Consider the following 22,637-nt stretch of genomic DNA (forward strand, 5'->3'; position numbering starts at 1 on the left):
AGCGACCCCCGCAGGATGCCCAGATGTCCGCCTCCCGGGGCAGGTACGGGGCGGGGCCTGGGGCCGAGCAGGTGCGGAGCGGATCAGCGGGCTGCAGGCAGCGCGGCCTCGGTGCGGCTTGCACACCTGCCACGCGCAAAGGCCGTGGGTCATCCAGTACGCCCCCCCCCCAGTATAACCACACACAGTGTCTGTGGGATGTGCCCTGAAGTTTGCACAGTCGATGCCCCCAGCAATGGGCACAGTGGCCAAGCGGTGGAGAGCCGGGTGTCCCCGGGCAGAGGGATGGATACCAGGTGCGTACCCCGGCTGCGACCCCGCGCAGGAAGCACGACGAACACCCACCGTCTCCTTCCATGTGGTTGGAACTGGAGGGTGTTATGCTGAGTGAAATAGGTCCGTGGGAGAAAGAGAACTAGCATATGGTCTCCCTCGTAGGGGGAATATCAGAAATAGTGACAGGGACCCTAAGGGAAGGAGGGGAAACTGAGGAGGAAAAATTAGAGAGGAAGACAAACCATGAGAGACTCCTAACTCTGGGAAACACACAAAGGGGTGGGGGGCAATGGGGTGACTGGGTGACAGGCACTGAGGAGGGCACCCGATGGGATGAGCACTAGGGGTTATATGATGTGTTGGCAAACTGAATTTAAATTTTTTTTTAAAGTTTGCACAATTGCTTTGTAAGCTTAATACAACTGTGCTCTACATTATTGAACTGCTAATTGATTAAATTTAGAAAGCTGACTATATTAATATATTAGTAGTAGTATATGTTAGCACATTTTTTTAAAAGATTTTATTTATTTATTCATGAGAGACACACAGAGAGAGGCAGAGGCACAGGCCGAGGGAAAAACAGGCTCCATGCAGGGAGCCCGATGTGGGACTTGATCCAGGACCCCGGGATCACACCCTGGGCCCAAGGCAGACACTAAACAGATGAGCCAAAAATAAAAATAAAAAAATAAAAATAAACAGATGAGCCACCCAGGGCATCCTATATTAGTATATATATTTTTTTAATTTTATTTATTTATTCATGAGAGACACAGGGAGAGAGAGGCAGAGACACAGGCAGAGGGAGACGCAGGCTCCATGCAGGAAGCCCGATGCGGGACTCAATCCCGGGACTCCAGGATCACACCCTGGGCCAAAGGCAGGCACTAAACTGCTGGGCCACCCAGGGATCCCCTATTAGTATATTTTATTTTTATTTTTTTTCGTATTAGTATATTTTAAAACATAATGTAGGGCAGCCCCGGTGGCGCAGCAGTTTAACGCCTTCTGGAGACCCAGGATCAAATCCCACATCAGGCTCCCTGCATGGAGGCTGCTTCTCCCTCTGCCTGTGTCTCTGCCTCTGTGTGTGTGTGTGTGTGTGTCTCATGAATAAATAAATAAAATCTTTTTTAAAAAATGTAGAAGCAGGACAGAGAACAGTAATGACATCATAACATTTGTGTGAAAAAATGTGTATGCGTGTGTGCACCATGAAAAGCTATGCAAAAGGCCTGCAACAGTGACTGTCCCTGGGGAGAAGGGCTGGGCCAGGAATGGTTGGGAGGTTCAACTACCGGCCAGCTTTAATAGAATATTTTGTAATAAGGGGAATGTTGTGAATCCACTTTGTTCAGTTTCATAGCTCTAACCACATGCGGCTATTCTGTGCTCGACGTACAGCTAGTACAACTGAGCAACTGAAGTTTTATTTTTTCAGAGTAAACTTTAAGCCCAATATGGGGCTTGAACTCATGACCCCCTGGGGCTTGAACTCCCGGGATCTTCTGACTAGGCCAGCCAGGAGCCTCAGGAACGGACTCTCTAACTTTATCAATTGTAATTAATTCCAATAGTCACACGTAGCTAGTGGCAACAATATTGGGCAGTGCAAGGATATCACTGGAAATTTTTTTTTTTTACCTTATGGACCTATTACCTTTAGAAGTCAAGATGGGGCAGCCCGGGTGGCTCAGCGGTTTAGCACCACCTTCAGCCCAGGGTGTGATCCTGGAGACCTGGGATCCAGTCGGGCTTCCTGCATGGAGCCTGCTCCTCCCTCTGCCTGTGTCTCTGCCTCTCTCTCCCTCTCTCTGTGTCTCTCATGAATAAATAAAATCTTTTAAAAAAATAAAATAAACTGAGTCCAGCTGGCTATAAATCTAAATATAAATTTTTTCATCATAAAAAAGAAAGACACTTGTAGAAATTAGGAGCCCTGCAACCTCAAGCCAATTACCAGGCAATGATCAGGAATGGTGATACAGCTGGGTCTTCGTCTACAGGGTAGTTTGGGAACCAAGACGTTGTTCCGGAGCTAACCTGCTCTGTCCAGCGAGCCACCAGCAGCGCCCCCTTTCCCAGGAGCAGTTCGTTGAGCCCCATGGATAATAATATCTTTCACCTGTTGCCAGCAACTCAATTTCTGCCTCACTGTGTATTTGGGACCCTCCTCCCACTACCAACACACGTTTGTCCGTCTCCCACATAACCTCCCAGAAAAGCTGTGAGCGGTCCAGGCATCATCATCCTCCCTGAAGGGGCGTGGGACAGGGTCCCCCCTGCGCCCCCCCGCCCCCCCAGGATGTGCCACTTTGGTGCATGGATCATTTTGAGCCGAAGGGCCTTGAAAGCCTGTGGGCTCAAAAGAAATGTTTGTCTCTCCCTTAACCACACGGAAAAATCTACATTGGGAGTCTTTCCCAGAATAAGGGTCACCGACGGAGGTAAATACATCTGAGCGCCCCGTTTGTATGTAATTGCCAACCATCTGGCCTTCTCGTCACCCCGTGGAACCCATTCCTCTCCTCTAGAATCCCAGAGCCCGCCCCTTCTCAGGTGAGAACCGCATCCTTCCTTCCTTCCACCTGCCTTTGGAATTCCCGGGTCTATGCGGTCCCCCTTACGCCTGCCTATTCAGTTTCATTTTCTCCTGATTTTAATGTGTCTCGCGTCAATTTGATTCTTTGCCCAGAAATTCTTGCCCCTCACCATTATCAAGCAGAGCTTTCATCCCAACCCACCTATGGGATTTTTTTTTTTTTTTTAAGATTTAAGCAGTTTTTTATTTTTCCAAGGGACAGGTAAATCAAGGATCTTATGCTGTTGTTGTTTTTTGTCTTTCCAACTCAAAGCTCCTATACCTCTGCAAATATGAGGCACAGACACACTAGATGATGAATGTTATCAAGCTAGTTACTGCCAGAACTGTGATTGAAACCCCCCTAAAAAAATATAAATAAATAAATAAATAAATAAATAAATAAATAAAAATAAATAAAATTAAAAAAGAAAAAAGAAAGAAAGAAACCTACCTCCTCATCTCAATCAGCCCAGCGCCCCTTTCACGGTATCCTTCTGCCTTCCAAGTATGGATTTAGGTGTAGGGAGAGGGGAAGCATCGACATATAATAGGGAAAAATTGTCCCCAACTACTGCTGAGAATAGGCAAGACCAGAAATGGCAGCTGCCCCCCACATGGTAGGCCGACCTGTTAAAAATAAAAGGATGCAAAAAGACAGCTTTGTGTTTCACAGGTTTGTGAGAAAGTCCGTAAAGCTTGAGAAGGGTTGAGATGCTGCAAATGGAAGCCATGATGGTAGCTCTGAGGACACTCACATGGGGAGGGTAATGTGGTAACTCTTCCTTGGATTTGCTGAATTCTTCAGTCCATGAGCTAGCTGATAGCCAAGACCTCTTGTTTCTCCCCATATTCTGTTTGACGTAGGGTACTTTTCGATCGTTTTTCTCAAAACTTCATAATAAACCTGAGCCCCCAAAGTCACCCTCTCGTCTCCCATAGGCAGCTCATCATTTTCCTCTTCCCTTGCTCCTCATTCCTACAGCGACGTCTGGCCCTGGGGCTCCGCGTTTGCTGCTCGGCCTCTCTGGTCTTCCAACTGAGGTGAAGACGGAAGGAAAAACGAGGGGAGGTGAACGGAGGAAACATCCAACGGCTCTCGGCCTGCATGGCCGGCGCCTTCTTGTTTCCTGGCCATCTTAGTCTCGAAGCTGTCGTTCAATCTTCCTTTTCTTTTCATTTCCTCTTGTCCTTTGGCCAAAAAGAAGTAAGAGATGCAAGACGCCTGTGAGTAGAAAGGGACGGTGGCTTCCGGACTTAAAGAGACTCCATGTTCTTGATGTTCCTGTGGATCGGTACACAGGCCTTGTAGGACGGAACCTGTCCTGAAAGTCATAATCTGGCCATTTATCAAGAGTTGGCTATCTTTCAAAAAAAAAAAAAAAGATTTTATTTATTCATGAGAAACACAGAGAGAGGGGCAGGGACCCAGGCAGAGGGAGAAGCAGGCTCCCTGCAGGGACCCGAGGCGGGACTCGATCCCGGAACCCCGGGGTCACCCCTGGGCCCAAGGCAGGTAGGTGCTGCACGGCAGAGCCCCCAGCACCCCTGCCTGGCTCTCCTTTAATCGGGGGCTCAAAAAAATAAATAAATAAATAAAAATAAAAAAATAAATAAAATAAAATAATCGGGGGCTCACTCCTCTAACACCAGCTGCCGTGCCACGGGGTGGTGGCCCGAGCATCAGGACACTGGGGCGTCAGAAGCAAGCTGGGGCGGCTAGCTGAAGCGGCGTCGAAGGGCTGCAGCCCCGTGTCAAGCTGCATCTGCCGGCGAAGGCCTGCAGCGCTTCCTCCGTCCCCTCCCTGCCCCTTCCGGGCTCAGCCAGTCGGGAAACCCTAGAGGGGAAGGACGCGCCTCTGTCCTCTCCTCCGTGCAGGTGCTGCAGTGCAGGTGGTCAGAAGCGCGTCGAACCCGTGGGGGGGTCACCAGGTGCACGAGACTCAGCCACAGCGTCAGGAGGACGTGTGTGTCCTCACGGTGGGAAACCGGGTCCTGGTGACCTCGATGTCACCAAAATCTTTTTTTTTTTTTTTTAAGATAGGCAGCGCAGACCTCAGCTATCAGCCCGTAGGTGGGTTGGCGCGAAGGCTGTGCTTGCAGGTGGTGGGGGCGAGAATCCCTGGGGTCTCGGTCTGCAGCGAAGGCAAGCTGACGGCAGTGTCATTCTGGACACGAGGCATCAGACGTGAGGAATACGGAGACCAACGTCACAGCTTGCGTTACCTCTCAGATGACTTAGCATCAAATATATGAATCGAAATTACAAAATATTGGGGCGCCCCGGGGGGCTCAGCGGTTGAGCGCCTGCCTTCGGCCCAGGGCCTGACCCTGGGGTCCCGGGATCGAGTCTCGCTCGCATCGGGCTCCCTGCATGGGGCCTGCTTCTCCCTCTGCCTCGGCCTCTCTCTCTCTCTGTCTCTCATGAATAAATAAATAAAATATTTTTAAAAATTACAAAATATTAACAAAAACCATGGAACAAGTGAGACTCGGTGTTTGACAGATGGCTCCGTCTTTACAAAACAAAAGGAGCTGTTTTTATTTGAAGCCACAGCTGCCTTCCAGGCGGTGGGCTTTTGTTAAAGGAAGGTTCTCTGCGCCTTCGCTGTGCGCAGGGCTCGATGGGTGTGGATCTGTGAGGCCGGGCCTACCCCCACCCCCCCGGGTGTGCAGAGCGCAGCCTCCCCGTGGGATAAAGGCCGCCACTAACACCGAGACGCTCGGACCTGCTCAGTGTCACCAAGCACAGAACCGAACACTCTCGACCCTACGGCCTGCGCAGCCCCCTTCTCCACGCCCTGCGGCTCCGAGCCTGATGCAGGGAACTGGGGGGTAAAACCCCGGCCTGTCACCCCGGGGTCGCACCCAGGACTCCGTGCTTATGACATGCACGTGCACAGCGTTCACAGTCTCTGGGGCATCGGTGCCCGTTCCAGACACGCCCGAGCCGCGCTGGCGTCTGGGCCTCCGCTGGGCATCTGCCAGCAGGTGGGCATCTGGAGCAGGCGAGCGGCTGGCGGGCTCTCCTCCCGGCGGCGAACAGGGTGCTGTGTCCACGTCGGGCAAGAGCAGCCGCATGGCAGGAGAGGAAGGAACCTCACAAAACCAGGTTAGGAAATCCTAACACGGCAGGTGGCCGGACACCGCACGTCTGGCAAAGCCTGGGGCTGACACCGCGCCCCCCCGCACCCCGCTGGTCGTGCACCTGTTCGTTACCAGCATGACCTTGCTCTTTCTCCTTCTCCCATTTACACCCCCTTCTTCTGATTCCCCGCACTGGGCAGTTGGGTTCCTAACCCTCTTCTCTATCGCTAGGGTGGACCGCGCAACCTAAGGCCAAAGCCAGCACACTGTTCATTGTATTAAAAAAAGAAAAAAATCTCAGTGAAATTTTTGCCAGGGCCGCAGACACAAACGGGCTTCGTTACAGAAGCACGGGAAGCTCGGTTTGTCGCCTGCCTCGTGGTTTGTGGCTGTCCCAGCTCTGGTCCCGCTTCGCCCCTGGGGTCCAGGCCCACGGCAGGGAAAGCCTTGTCCGGGGAGGGAAGGAGGGCCCCAGGTTTGATGATGTCCCAGCAGGGACTCGCGACACACCCGGGGAGGGCCTCAGAGATGCGGGGCCGGGGAGGCAGGCCACATGGCCCGTGGGCCTCCCGGAAAGACGCCGAAACCCCAGTGTCCTGCCCGGGGGGACAGTTCCTGAAACAAGGCCACAGCGGGCACGCGGTGAGCTGCTACAGGTGCTGGAACCGCCCGGGCGGAGCGCCGAGGAGTGGTGGGTCCAGAAGGAAGATCACGCTGCTGGGGTGGACCCGGGACGGGACCCCACAGTGTCCCACACCTGAACTGCTTCCAGGCAGGCCACAGGACACGACCTCGGGACACGACCTCCGCCAGGGCCAAGGCGACAGGCCGCAGAGCACAGGTGGTCAGCAGCCCTCCCGGCCGGCGAGGCTCCTCGGAGATCCTGAGCTGCCCCCACCCCGGACAGTCCCAGTTGCTCAGGAAAATGAATCTGCAGACCACGTCCCTTTCCACCCGGCTCCGACCGCCTCTTTCAGAGCGACTCTCCCCCTGGCACTTCCTACCATCCCCTGCCCGCAGACACCGTGTCCCGGCCTGGTGGCGAGCAGCCGTCCCCGTGAGTCCACCCCGTACTCTCCAGACCCCAATTCCTCTTTCCCTTTGCCGCTGCTGACTGTCCAGCCTCGACCCTGTTGACTTCGAAGGTCTTTAACTGGCCTCTCCTCCAGCCTCCTCCCACCAGAAACTGGCAGCTATGGGCCGCCCGGGGGGCCAGCGCCTGAGCACCTGCCTCGGGCCCGGGGCCTGGGCCTGGAGTCCCGGGATCGAGTCTGGCATCGGGCTCCCTGCGTGGGGCCTGCTCCTCCCTCTGCCTCTCTCTCTCTCTGTGTCTCTCATGAATAAATAAAATCTTTAAAAAAAAAAAAGAAAAGAAAACAAAGTGGCAGCTGAAGAGGTCATCGCCGCCAAGGCAACGCTCATCACCTGCCAGACCTTGGCTCCTGCGTGCTCCGAGGTCCACATGGACGTATACATCGTGACCCGTCGGTAAGTCGGTCTCTCAGCACAGGCAATACCTGATCAGCATTTTTCTGAAGATATTATTGATTTATTTTGAAAGAGCACAAGCAGGGGAGGGAGGAGGGCAGGGGGAGGCAGAGGGACAAGCAGGCTCCAGGCCGCGGGGAGCCCACGGCCTGGAAACCACCACGACCTGAGCCCAAATCAGGAGCCAGGGGCTCAGTCAACCGGGCCACCACCTGGAGGCACCCGGCTCGGCGTCTTTAGATGACCTGAGGGGGCGCCCGGCTGGCCTACTTGGGAGAACATAGGACTCTTGATCTCACGGTTGTTGCTTTGAGCCCCACTTTGGGTGTAGAGATTACTTAAAAAATAAAATCTTAAAATATTTTCCTTAAAGGACTAGAAAGAAATGGAGGACCAAAAAAAAAAAAAAAAAAAAACCAAACCCAAAACCCTCCATTTTTCCTTTTGTCAGAAGTTATTAACCTAACAAAAACGTTAAAAACCCATGGAAGTGTTATTTTGAAATGGTTTTACTATTTTTCTAAAACTACAGTGGTTTCTTTCTACCTCTGTGATAATTTCCATTTCCTGACTTGTAGGGTCTGATTTCTTCAGATAAACCCTCCAATTATTGCTTCCGCTCACACCTCACTAATGAAATAACGAGATTTAAAATTTCTTCTACCCACAGGAGTATACTTTTTGTTATCACTTTAAATTGAACTACTTGGATAATTTGCCCTCTTTATTTATGTATTATTTATTGTATTTGGGAGAGACAGCACAAGCAGGGAGGAGGGGCAGAGGGGGAGGGAGAAGCAGACCCCCCTGCGGGGCAGGGAGTCCACCGGCGGGGCTCGATCCCGGGACCCTGAGATCATGACCTGAGCCAAAGGCACAGGCTGGCCTGACTGAGCCACCCAGGCGCCCCTAATTTGCCCCATTTAAACTAGAAAATATAAAAGGAAACCTTTAGTCACTTGAAACGGGACTCTTGGTTCTAATACTCAGGCTTCTAAAAACACAAGTTTTTTGGTGACGACGTGGGGAGAGAAAAGGAACCCTCGTGTACTGTTGGTGAAAATGCAAATTGGCGGGCTACCGCATAAAACATTATGGAGCTTCTTCAAAAAATTAAAAAGGGATCCCTGGGTGGCGCAGTGGTTTAGCGCCTGCCTTTGGCCGAAGGTGTGATCCTGGAGACCCGGGATCGAATCCCACATCGGGCTCCCGGTGCATGGAGCCTGCTTCCCCCTCTGCCTGTGTCTCTGCCTCTCTCTCTCTCTCTCTCTCTCTCTGTGTGACTATCATAAATAAACAAATTTAAAAAAAAATTAAAAATAGAATTACCATATAGGCCAGTAATTGCACGATTGGGTATTTACCCAAGGTATACAGAAACACTAATCTGAAAAGAAAAAAGCACCCCTATGTTTATTGCAGCATTACTCACAGGAGCCAAATGATGGAAGCAGCCCAGGTGTCCAACGATAGACGAATGGATAAAGAAGGCGTGGCGCATGCACACACACACACGTACGCGTGCACACACACACACGCACGCGTGCACACACACACACACACACACGGGAATATAATTCAGCCACAAAAAAGGAAATCTTGCCACTTGCAACATAGATCTAGAGTATGACGCCAAGCGAAATAAATCAAAGATAAATACCATATGATTTCAGTCCTTATGTAAAATTTAAGAAGACAAATGCACAAAGGGCATAAAAAGATACAAACTAAAAACCAAAAAAAAAAAATTAAAAAAAAAAAAAACTAAAAACCAACTTTTTTTTTTTTTCCAAAAAACTGAACTCTAGAGAACGAGCTGATGGTTACCAGAGGGGAGGTGCGGGGGGGGGGGGGGGGGGGGAGGGTGAAGTAGTTGAAGGGGATTAAGAGTACAATTATCTGGATGAGCACTGCTTGGTGTCCAGAATTGTTGAATCACTGTATCACACACCTGAGCTACTATAACAAGGTATGTTAACTATACTGGAATTAAAATAAAAATACAAAATAAAAATAAAAATAAAATAAAAATACAAAAATAAAGGGGTACCTGGTTGGCTCAGTCAGAAGAGTATGTGACTCTTCATCTCAGGGTCGTAAGCTGGAGCCCCGCATTGGGTTTAGAGATTACTTAAATAAACTTTATATATATATATATATTTTTTTCCATAGATATAAAACAGGGACACCTGGCCAACTTGGTTGGTAAAGCAGGCAACTCTTGATCTCGGGGTTTTAAGTCCAAGCTCCATGTTGGAGATAGAGATGACTTAAAACCTTTAAAAAAAAAATTAAAGGGGCACCTGGGTGGTTCAGTCGGTTGAGCATCTGACTCTTGATTTCAGCTAAGGTCATAATCTCAGGGTCTTAGGTCATGATCAGCGGGGAGAAATCTTATACCCTTAATATAAACAACTTCTCCTTGGGAAGGATCTGGATTCTTATCCTGGAACGTAAATATGTCTTCAGAGGAAAAACAAGATTTATGGCTTCAGATTTGTACCCACAGATGCGTCCGTGTTCCCAGGTTTCATTCCCCCCACCCCGGAATGTGTCTACCAGAGGTAAATACCTCTTGTGTTATGGACTAAGTTGTGTTCCCCCCAAATTCCTATGTTGAAACCCCAACCCACAATGTGATTATATTTGGAGTCAGGGCCTTTACAGAGGTACTTAAAGTTTAGTGAAGTAATAAGGGCAGAGCCCTAATCCAATAGGGCTCTGTTATCCCTTATAAGAGGAAGACATCAGGGGTGCGTGTGCACAGAGGAAGGTCGCGCGGACATAGGATAAGCGGCAGTCCTAGAGCAAGGAGACGGGCCTCAGGAGAAACCCAACCTGCTGCCGTCTTGATCTCGGATTTTCCATCCTCCAGAACCACGAGGAAACAAATGGTTGGTTGTTTCAGCCACCTGGTCTGTCGTAGTTTGTTACGGTGGCCCCAGCCGGCTAATACTCTCTGGATGGTTTCTCACTCTCTACTCAGTCACAATTTAGCTTCAAAAAGTTTTTCAGCACAGGTCCCAAGTTTCGGCAAAATTTGCTCGGAAAGTTCTAACTGTACAGAAACGAAATATTTTCTCTATAATTCCAAACCGTCTTTTAAGTAACTTCTTCAAAACTGTAACTACTAAAGAAGCCAATATCCAGTAACAAATGTTTAAAAACAAAGTGATTTCATCATAAAGTTTCCCAGTGAAACTCTTTATAATCCCAACTATCCGTATAGTTTGTGCCTCCACCTGGTCTCCCTTTTACCCGTTACTGATGGAGGATGATAATTCAGGCTGGCTTCATTTAGAAAAAAAAAGGTTTGATAGCAAGTGTACAGCTTCTGAAATTACCTCACTTTTAACTGTATAATGTCAGTCTAGTATAATCTGAACAGGGATGATTTGCAGGTAAATTTGGCTTGTATTTAATAAGAATGAAAACAAGAATATTTTGTTAATGCTTTATTTTTTAGAGATCAATTGTGAAGCAATCATTTTCAGCACTTAAGTAATCCCTTATGTAAAAATCTGGAGAATTTATTTCAAATATACTCCAAATGTTTAAACACTGCATATTTAATAAATATTACATATTTGAAAATAAATTAACCAAACATTTCACATATACTAAAACACTTAAATAACGCTAAACTGTCAAAGCTAAAGTTAGATCTTCCAAAAGTGGCAACAGAAATGATTTTGTGCTGTGCATTTTTAATTCAAAGCTGTACATGGGTGCAGTGATTTCATAAGTTTCCCAACAATGACAACTTTCAACACTGAGTATTTTTTCAATTTTACACTAATTTTGCAAAAGCAATTATCAGAGGACAACAGCAATATCGGAGTATTTTTTTCAATTTTACACTAATTTTTGCAAAAGCAGTATCTGAGCAATACCAGATTCACTGACAAAACTTGACAGTGATACTCTATCAATTTACCAAATATGCCAAACTTTTTGAAATATTAAATTTTTGCCCCAATTTTGTATTTTCCTAATTTTGTAGATGCATATGGTGAAAATTTCAATTTTATTAACTATAAGGCTATAAAAAGTAAACTTTTCCCAACATATAAGGTCATTTTGATGAAAATAAGGATAGGCTTTAATATTTACATTTTACAATAGTGACTAATTGTAATTGCCTAGGGTACTAAATCTAAGAGATTTATAATTCCCTAAGAATTATACCAGTACCTTCCTCATTTCAGTCATGTTAGTTGTTACTCTTCACAAAACTATTATGAAGTTATTTTTGTATTGCCAATAAAAAACTATTGAAATGTAGCAACCTTTCTCTCAGTGCTTCAAGACTTCACATAAATGATACAAATTAATATTGCTGATGTTTTATATAATCCTTTAAATTATATGCTTCATAAATTCTTTAAAAATTATAATTAATCATAAAATTTTCATTTTGTTCCATAAAACTATTTCTAAATATCTGCCACTTCACAATAAAAAAAAAATCCTTAAAAGCAATCTTTATAATGTTTCTATTCACTTAAGGAGAGGGCATGAGTCCTGTGCATTAACTACTATTTCCTGATACAGGACTTTCCTCTACTGAAACAGAATTCCAGGAAAAAAATACAAGCTCTCCCTCCATGCCCATTTATATTGCCAACAATTTAAAGAAGAAAAATGAAGATTTTTTTTAAAGATTTTATTTATTTATTCATAAGAGACAGAGAGAGAGAGAGAGAGAGAGAAAGGCAGAGACACAGGCAGAGGGAGAAGCAGACTCCATGCAGGGAGCCCGACGTGGGATTCGATCCCGGGTCTCCAGGATCATACCCTAGGCTGAAGGCGGCGCCAAACCGCTGGGCCATCGGGGCTGCCCTAAAATGAAGATTCTAATAGTTTTGACAGGTAGGAAATGAAAAGGCTCCCAGTCCCAAATTAAATAATGATTGCATTAAAAAATTTGGCTCTGTGAAATCAGGCAGACATTAAGCTGTAGTAGAAAAAAAACAACAAAGTCTGTAACAGGTATTTTAAATCTGCTCAGAGAAAAATCAATTAATTATGCCTTGCAATCTACCAAAGACATGGGTTAGACAAAGTCTCAGCAGTACAATACACTGTATCACCTTTCCTTCTGTGATGAAAATGGCTATTAAATATATTAATCCTAGTTATAATAGAATCATTTCTTAAACCTTATTTTCTTTCTCTAATATTAAGGTAAAATACATTTTGGAAATCTACATGGAATGTTCCCAACAAATTGGTTCTTTATTTTTAGCAGGGGTGATGTCACACAGTTTTATTCATTCTTTCAACTACATGAAGAACCATGACCCCACAAAATATAAAAAATGAGTCTAGTCTGCTGTTATATTGAATACTGATCTCAACCGTTTAATATAAAACAACACACCTTTTTGGATTTCTGTTAACAGGGCAAAATAGAAATTATTCATAGGAAAAAAGGATTAAATGGTTAAGATATGTCTTTTTGGGGACAGAATTTACCCTTATATCCCTCCCCTACCAGTAACGTCTTACCTGCTCTAATCCGTTCAGGTTCAAGTTCACTACCACAAATGCAGACACATTTTCCAGTTTTCATCATAGATTTTTCTTTTAACATTGTTTTTAGGATGCTTTAAGCAATTAGTTTCACAATTATTATTTCAAATTTATGTTTACAATTCATAGTTAGCCCACATTCAATAAGGACATAGCCTTTACACTTTTTTGGCTCATAGACCATTTAAAATTTACACAAGAGCTCTCTCCAGAAAGACAAACAATTACATATCCACTTTTGCTAGCAATTCAGGGGTTTCAAGGCCCCACTGACACCTGTTTAGGATAATAATCCCTGTAATAAAGAGATGAAATCAAATAATAGATTTGTATCTTGAAGGTTTAATGTTAAAAAAAATAGAGAAATAAATCTATTTTAGGTATTGAACAAATTTTTTATGATTGGTCAAGCAAAATTAAAATATTTACGAAGGAAGGAATTTTTCGTTTTACTCTTAGCTAATCTTATATGATTGTAAGATTTACAAGAATATTAGCTAGTAAAGATACACTACAGTAACTGGAGGAGTTAACGTTCATACTGTGGACAGGGTTATCAGGATCTAGCAGTAAAGAAAAACATATGCAAAAATAGGTAGTATTTCCTAGTACTGATTTATCATGAACAGATCCTCAGATTCATGTAGATCATTTGTAAGATGTTATCAGTGATCAATGTATGCAACATAGTTGCACATAGCTATTAAGAAGTCATTTTTGGTATGTTACAAGCATGTCCCCAAATAATCAAAAGACTACAATTCAAAATAAATGTTCACTTCTAGAGCAAATGCAATTAATGGCTTTCTCCTTAGAGGCTTAAAATATATTTTAATACTTCAAGTCATTAAAGATTTGTTGATTTCAAAGTATGTTTGAAAGTATGTAAATTTGTAATATGAACGGATAAGAAACAAAAGGTAATCATGGCAATGTCACCTTCTTATTCCAAAAATTAAAAAGCAAAATACATTTCACGTATGAGAGTAAGTAGGTTCTTTTCTTTATTCAAGTAAACATTTTGATTATAATACAAGATAATGGACAACCCATGTAATAAAGTATGGTGGACACGAGGTACAGCTTCCTCGTGTCTAGGATGATTTTCCAGGTGATTCTTCAGGATGGCATCAATGCCCAACACAGGCTTTCCAATGGCAATGCATGAGTTCTAGAGAACTGCCTCTGTCTTCAGATGCTGAGTGCCATTTTCTCCCACCCATTTTATCCTTCATTACTTATTAAAAAAACCCACTCTAAAATTCAACCTATGTTATAAAATTAACAAAATCAAAAATTAGTGTATGTTTTCCCACAAGGATAAAATCAAGTAAGACTCAATCTTTCTTTTTCCATAATTTTGGAAGGATTTACATAATCTCTTAAGTCAGAGTAACATACAACACAAAATATTAAGTATGTACTGGGTGTACAGAATATGTTGGGAATTGTTAATGTATTCAAAAGCTTAATTTTCCTGGGATACCAATCCTTCCCCAAACATTATAAACAGAAGGTTATGTTTTAATAAGTGGAAATATAGTACCCAATTTCATAGAAAGTAATCGTGAGATTCTTCTCACTAGTAAAGTGCTTAATTAAGAAATATCCTTCCACAACGTGATTTAACCTGTCAAAGGCACAAATGTCTTTGTCTCTCTCTAAGCATTAGTCTGTAAGATTATGGTATTACTCATTTAAATTGTATTTAATCGTTAAGCTCTACTGTTTTTTTTCTCCCAGTAAGAAAAAAAAAAAGCTGCTTGAAGAAAAACATTTTTTATTTTCAAAACTTTGCCATGAACGTACATACAACACTAAATTAAATTAGATCCCTTCATGAGCTGCCTGTATGTCATGAAGCACATATGAGAAAAAACATATGTAAGCTTTAGGGTAAAAGTTAACAAGGAATCAGAGTATCTTCCAAAAAAGGGGGGCAGGGGAACCGTTAAATTAAAAATCATAGCTTTCATTTTATAAAAAATAGTTTGAATAATCTTCTTATAAATCTTTAACGCTTACAAAAGCAGGAAATACATCTAAAATAGTCTTTTTAACACAGATTCATTAGTACATTGTGGTTATGGTCAGAAAACAACTAAAATGGCATTTCAGTAGTCTGCATTCTCTTCTCAGCAAATTTCACATAGAATTTAACCAATTTGCAATTCAAAATAAGATTTAACTGCCAACAAGGCCAGACTAGTTGTAATTAGTACCTGAATATTAACCTCTGTTCCATTTAATATATTGTACCAAAATTTTAAATACAGCTCAATGATAGTACTGATAACAATACTTGACTGCATGGTTACCACCCATGACTACTGCACTGAAAGTTAAAATATACTTTGGTCAGTAAATTAAAAAGATATAAATCAAATAATAAGGCCAGAAAACTTAAGACTCAGTTTCTTGACCTTAAGTAAACTTCAAATACATCGACAAGGCAAGGAAAATATAATTAACTATACAGAGAGGTCTCTATTTTTTAATCATTTGGCATTTTATATTAACAATTTCCTTGTTTAAAATAGTATTTTATACTCTCGTGCACTGATTATCATAGCTGTCTGAATTAAATGAAACTAGTTTACCTTCCTAGAATGTCCGGTAGTGAATACATTAGTTGCTTCTTTTGCACTTCCAAGAAGATGGTCCTTTATCCTGTAATTTTTTCAATTTTGGACCAAGAAAGAACCACCAAGCAAATCCAATAAAAACACAAATAATGGATTCTACATAATAACCATCCAGCGCTGTAACACATGAGCCACCAAGTTTTTTGCAAAGCTGTTAAAAACAAAACAAAACAAAACTATAATAAATAGTTCACTATTTCAAAATGGAAGTATTCACCAATTTAGATTTCTCTACTTTGTAATTTAAGAGATTAATAAAAAAAAATTGGGGGGTAGTATTTTTTAAGATTTTGTTTTGTTTATTCATGAGAGACACACAGAAAGAGAGGCAGAGTAACAGGCAGAGGGAGAAGCAGCCTCCATGCAGGGAGCCCAATGTGGGACTCAATCAAGGACTCCCGGATCGTGCCCTGAGCTAAAGGCAGATGCTCAACTGCTGAGCACCCAGGTGTCCCTGGTAGTATATTTATTTTTAATTTATTATTATTTTTTTAAAGTAATCCAGCATGGGGCTTGAACTCACAACCCAGAGACCAATAGATGATCTAGAGTCATAGGGTCTACCAACTGAGCCAACCAGGCTCCCCTCAAAATGGTTTTTTTTTTTTTTTTTTATGATTTTATTTATTTCTTCAAGAGAGAGCGATGGGTAGAGACACAAGTACAGGGAGAAGCAGGCTCCATGCAGGGAGCCCAATGTGGGACTCCTTCCTAGGACTCAAGGATCACAGTCTGAGCTGAAGGCAGGTGCTTAACAGCTGAGCCATCCAGGCGTCCCCTTCAAAATGTTTTGTTAAATCATTTCAACATTTCATTTACAAATGGTGAAATATGCTAATATATCCTAATCTCTAATGTTACTAACAAGATCAAAAACATTTTTCAGGTTTTGCTGTAAACAATACTCATTTTCCATTCTGAAGATATATAGCTTTTCATATTTGGGGAATGTGAAGACCACTCTAGGAGTGGGCTAATGTTAATTTGAAATAATTAACAACAGATTAACCTTCAGTTTTAGCTACAACTGTTATATAAATAGCCAGTGGAAATTTCTCTTTTTCTATCATTATTCAGCTGTTAATTATGCAGTTACTAAGTGCCTATTGTATAGGATCCTCAAGGTAAAGGGAAGAAAGACTCCTCCTCCCTTGCTAAGAAGCATCTTCAAGTGAGCTACTCTTACTGATTTGAATGTTACAACCCTCAGTTATGACAGAAAAAAAAAAATACACAGAGATTTCAACACTAGAAACTATGCGCAGATACGATTTTTTAAAAAGATATAGTACTTCTAGAGGCAGAATAAGAAAATTAGTATCTTTCATTTTTTTTAAAGATTTTATCTAAAATAAATAGATAGATAGATAAACAAACAAACAAATAAATAAATAAAGATTTTATTTTTTTAAGTAATTTCCGTACCCAGCGGGGCTTACAACCCCAAGGTCAAGAGTCCCATGCTCCACAGACTGAGCCAGCCAGGTTTTCCTGAAAATTAATATCTTAACACTAGCTTGATGTTATCTAAAATCACAACATACTTACCTCAACAGCATCAGGTGTTCGACAATTCTGGTTTGATGCTCCTACACACTCTTTCACTGTGAGGGGATCTACTAGCCAAAGAGCTACTGTAGAAGGCCAGTTTCCTCCCAGATTGGACACAGTATTTAAAAGGGTCATATATGTTCCTCCAATAAGTGGATCACTAACTTTCGCATTGAAAGCCATTATGGAAACATACATGCTGTACAATGTAACCTACAAGGAAAATATAAAACATCTTTAGCATAATTAGACTTTATACAACTGTGGTCTGAATTAAGAACATCAAAATCATAAATCTGAAAATTAATTTCCATGACCCTTATTAAAACTCAAGTCAACGAAGGTTTATTGAGCACCTACTACAGGCCAAATCACATCATGGCAATAAAAAGATGACTAAGACAGTCTCTCTGTGCCCCTGAAGAATTTTTTTTTAAAGATTTTATTTATCCATTCATGAGAGACACAGAAAGAGAGAGAGAGAGAGAGAGAGAGAGAGAGGCAGAGACACAGGCAGAGGGAGGAGCAGGCTCCATGCAGGGAGCCCGAAGTGGGACTCGATCCTGGATCTCCAGGATCACACCCTGGGCTGAAGTGGCACTAAACCGCTGAGCCACCTGGGCTGCCCACCCTTGAAGAATTTATTCTAGGCTGGGAAAATAAGGAATAAGTAATCATGATGAAATGCAGTTAAGTAAGTAAAAGTACACATATTGTGCTACTGGGGCCTCAACAAATGAGAGATTAATTCTATAATAAGTAGTAAAGGAAAGCTCAATAGAGAGAATGACAGATAGGGTGGCATCAAGATATGCAATAGCAATTAGCAAACCCCATGTTTGTACCTCCTGTATGTGTATATATAAGTATATATGTGAATGAATAATTATATATATTTTTTCCTTTACATATATTGAAGAAAGATAACATTTCAGAATTTATGAGACAAACTGAACAGAGAAATCTCCTTAAGAAGCAAAAAGTACTTAAGAGGCAAGAATTAACCCTCTATTTAGGAACATGGAAACAAACCAAACCATGTTTCCAAAACAGTATTCCTTTGAATACTGTTCCATGGGGCATTCACAGAAAAAGGTATTCCAGAGTCAAATAAGACTGAGAAACACTGAGTTACAAAAAAATAAACAGGCCCTTTTCACTGTAGGCCTCTGAAAGCCTTTAGAACGCAAACTCCTTAAGGGCCGGATTTTGGCATGAATTATTCAGTTATATTTTAGTGCTTAGAATGGTTTCTGGCATGGAATAGGTGTCCAATTAATATTTGTTAAAGAAATGATTAAGATGCTACATAAAGAAGGGTTGTGTCAGGTATCATTTCTCAAATTTACTTGGCCTTATCAGTATTTCCCAGAAAGCATCTGGCTAAGCACTGACAGCTATATTTTATAGAAAATTTTCTAATGAAATCCAAAGCCAAACAAATGCTTTTTGGACTACTACACTATAGTTTTCCTTTGCTTATACAGATAATGAAACATTTACTAAGCTAAAGCACTTCTTTAAACATACAGTTAGTTAGCTGGACAGATCCATTATGGAGTTCTCCTAAATTATATAACTATGCAAAAATTATTCAGATTACTTGGTAGCCACATTTTTAAGTTTCAGAAAAACAATGAGGACTTTGCAATTAAACTAGGTTCCATAAAAAATCCAAAAATGATTTTTTTTTAAGTTTTTATTTATTTATTCATGACAGACACAGAGACAGGAACAGACACTGGCAGATGGAGAAGCAGGCTGCCTGTGGGAAGCCCAATGTGGAACTTGATCCCGGGACTCCAGGATCATGCCCTGAGCCAAAAGCAGATGCTCAACCACTGAGTCACCCAGGTGCCCTCAACGTGACTCTTAAATACACATTTGTAATAACTGCACTCAAGTCCCAAAGTTTACTGCTAGGTGTCTACAAGTTTACTTGAATCACTTGCCCCAGAACACAACCCCATTCTGCAACAGCAGCTTAAGTCATGCTAGGGATTAAACATATCTAATAAAGAAAGAGAAAGCAGATTAACACATAACTTTCAAAATCACAATAAGTCATGACTTTCAGTACACTATCTAAACTGAAAACCTGGGCTCTGTCGCCTAGTAGCCACCATTATTTCTCAATACTTTCAGAAAGAAAAGACATCTGGAATAGTAGAAATATAGAATCCAAGTCTAGGGATGAACTGAGGGTTACTTAGGAAGGGTAGAGTTGCTAGCTTTGGAATTAATTCTGTAATGTAACAAATACTGGATGAATGAACAACAACAAAAAGAAATGAAGAAGAAACTATGAAAAAAAAAAAGAAGAAACTATGAAAGAGCTCAATAAAGCAAAAGTCACAAAGTTCATTGTCAAATAATTTCTTCAGTGTCAGACTCATGCTTAAGTCTTAAAATGTATTATCATTATTTCAAGGCAACTGCAGAAAAATGTCTTCTTTAGATTCCAAAAACAGTTTACATTCTGAGAAAAACCACAGCAAGCTTACCTGATGTAACGCATAACTCAGCAGCACTACAACGTAGTAATATATAGGGAATCCTCCTTGATGTTCTACTCTGGGAGTCCACCAAACTAGTAGAGCATATTCTAATCCAAACAATAATCTATAGAAAAAGAAAGAAACATGGAGTTGACTTCCATTTTAGGTTATAAAATAACAACAAAACAGAAATCTGTATGCCTACTATGTGAAAGAAGCCTGTTATTTAAAACCTGTTAGGAGGTTAAAAAGAGGTAAAAGTGCATATAACTGATACTGAAGTTAAAGATGCGCTTCAAGTCTTTTTCTATATATACTTTACACACGGGTATTAGTGACACTGATGTTTCTCATTTAACCTTTCTTATTTAGTAAGGCTTTATTTCATTTTTACCTGTAGGGCATGGCTTTGTAAAATATGTTTAGTGGCTGGGGACCTGCAGTGTACTTGCTGATAATCAAAGGCAATATTATCTGCAAAGGAACCATTGGAACTGCCAGTAAGGCTAAATGTTCTTTGGGTACTCCCTCTTCTACCAATTTCAGTCCTGTTACTGCATCTGCTGCTGAAAAACCAATCTGTAATATAAAAACAAAAAAATATTTCAATTTGGGATTTACAAAATATTTTCCCCAAGCATATGTAAGTTCTCCAAGAACCTCAATCTTATTATTGATTTATGGCAGTTACAAGTAAATATATTATTCTATCTGGTACAACAATCAAGTTATAGAAGGCATACTCTTCCTATGGTCTACTGACAATATTCAGTGAAAACAAATGAAAATTCAGCACTTTTAGGAACTGCAGATGGCTATAATTACAACTAAATTTCCATTTCAAAAAGTTCAATCTCTTACAATAAACAGTATTCAAATCCAAACTTACTGATTTCTGTGTGTGGGTTTTTTTTTGTTTTTTTTTAAGATTTCTTTATTTATTCATGAGAGAGAGAGAGAGAGAGAGAGGGGCACTTAGGCAGAGGGAGAAGCAGACTCCCCATAGGGAGCCCTATGCGGGATTCCATTCTGATCCTGAATCCTGGGATCCAGGTATTTAACCATCCCAGGATCCCAGGATCATGCCCTGAGCCAAAGACAAATGCCCAACCGCTGAGCCACCCAGGCATCCCTGATTTCTAGGTTTTAAGTTTTAAAATGAGTCTTTAATTGACTCTAAATAAAATCTGTATAAAATGAAGCATCACTGCCACATAAACAAATTTTTAATGATTTCTGACCGACCATAATTACAATTTCCAAAAGCCAACCAACATTCAAAAAGTAATTTTGAGAAACCATTCTATCAGAAGGGTTAAATAAAATGAAGGGGAAGAAAAATTGTAGTTAGATTAATTTTTAAAAACAAAAAAAGGATGCTAAAAGTAGTGAGTAAAAGTTTGGGGTAAAATAAGGTATTTAGAGAGTCTCAAAGTATCTCTCCATAAATTAGTTTTTAATTACAAAAGGAAAATAGTAACTTTACACTGAGTTAACAAGAGTAATCAAAGTTAACAAAAGTTAGCAGGATAAAGGGACATGGTAAGACTCCTGATAGAATTTCCCGAAATCATCACTGGATTACTTGGGTGATATTCCTGACACATTTGCATAACATGAATCCAAACATGAAGTAACATCAGATACACATAAATGGAAGGCCATTCTACAGAAAAATTTAAAATATCCAGGTCATGAAGAACAAAGGCAGGCTTATATCCACTAAAACCTATGTGTGATTCTGGACTGGATCCCTGACCGGGGAAAAGTAAAGTTATAAAGGCTGTTACAGGGACAACTGGTGAAATTTGGGTATAGATTGTGATTAGATAAAAGTACTCTATCAACTTAATTTCCTTAATTTTTGGTTAAGTTGTAGCTTGAAAGAGAAAACCCTTATTCTTAGGAAATACATACTCAAGGTATTTATGGATAAAGGGGCAGGATACGTACAAATCACTTTCCTATTTCAGAAAAAAATATGTAATAGAGCACTAATCTACAGAATACAAAATGTGAAACTAAATGTTAACAGAAAATTTGGGTAATGACATATGGGAATTTTTCAACTATATAAGCAAATTTTCAGTAAGAGTGAAGCTATATTAAAACAGAGTTTAGGGACACCTGATGGCTCAGTGGTTGAGCATCTGCCTTTGGCTCAGGGCGTGATCCTGGAGTCCTGGGATGGAGTCCCACATCTGGCTCCCTGCGGGGAGCCTGCTTGTCCCTCTGCCTATGTCTCGGTCTCTCATGAATAAATAAATAAAATATTTTTTAAAAACACATTTTTTTAAAGGAATGGTAATAGTATGTACTTTAACTTCTCAGAATGGAGCCAAAGGCCAAATTTCACCACAGAAAAATTAAAGGTCAAAGATATTTTACTTAAATCCACAAAAGAATTTCACTACTATTTCACCCATTCTCTTTGTAAAAATTAAATATACAAACTGAATTCAACATTTACTTTATCTTGAAAGTGCAACAGTAGGAGATATTTGTAGTTGAAATAAACATATATCTGAGAAAACACCCAGGATATATAAGAGTTCCACAAATTTAAAGAAAAAGGCAGCTCTGTATATTCATATAGCCAATAACAATATGAAAAGATGCTCAACTTCTTTAATCATCAGGGAAATGCAAATTATAACAAGATGCCACTACACACCCACCAGAAAGGCTAAATTTGAAAGGACAATATATGTTTTTGCAAGGCTATGAAGCAATTGGAATTCTTTTGCACTGTTGGCAGGAGGGAAAATGGAAATCATCACTTTGGAAAACTTGTTTGGCAGTATATATTAAAGCATTTCTTATGACCTAGCAATTCTATTCCTAGGTATCTACCCATCAGAAATGTGCATCCTTGTTCACCAAAAGTAATGTACATGAATGTTCATAGAAGCACTATTAGTAATAGTTTAAAAGTAGAAGTAACTAAACATTTGTTGATAGAATGAATAAATT

At 41.4% G+C, this 22,637-nt stretch overlaps 1 protein-coding gene across 4 annotated transcripts in view; it reads right to left on the reverse strand.

Annotated features, from left to right (window-relative positions):
• Positions 1 to 10,095: 10,095 nt before the first annotated feature.
• The window catches only part of SLC33A1 (solute carrier family 33 member 1), a 30,492-nt gene continuing 17,950 nt past the window's right edge, over positions 10,096 to 22,637 (reverse strand). The window contains exons 3-7 of one of the 4 annotated variants that reach the window (XM_041733913.1): positions 20,059 to 20,243; positions 19,671 to 19,788; positions 17,164 to 17,379; positions 15,571 to 15,766; positions 10,096 to 10,493 (exon numbers count right to left, since the gene is read on the reverse strand). In XM_041733913.1, the coding sequence (XP_041589847.1) occupies positions 15,599 to 15,766; positions 17,164 to 17,379; positions 19,671 to 19,788; positions 20,059 to 20,243 (687 nt within the window). In that variant the 3' untranslated portion in view covers positions 10,096 to 10,493; positions 15,571 to 15,598. Of the gene's footprint in view, positions 10,494 to 13,949; positions 15,767 to 17,163; positions 17,380 to 19,670; positions 19,789 to 20,058; positions 20,244 to 22,637 lie in introns of those variants that run through there. The other 3 variants (XM_041733914.1, XM_041733912.1, XM_041733915.1) reach the window with 3 other exon arrangements.

This window comes from Vulpes lagopus, chromosome 19 (assembly GCF_018345385.1).
Source record: "Vulpes lagopus strain Blue_001 chromosome 19, ASM1834538v1, whole genome shotgun sequence".
Lineage (NCBI taxonomy): Eukaryota > Metazoa > Chordata > Mammalia > Carnivora > Canidae > Vulpes > Vulpes lagopus.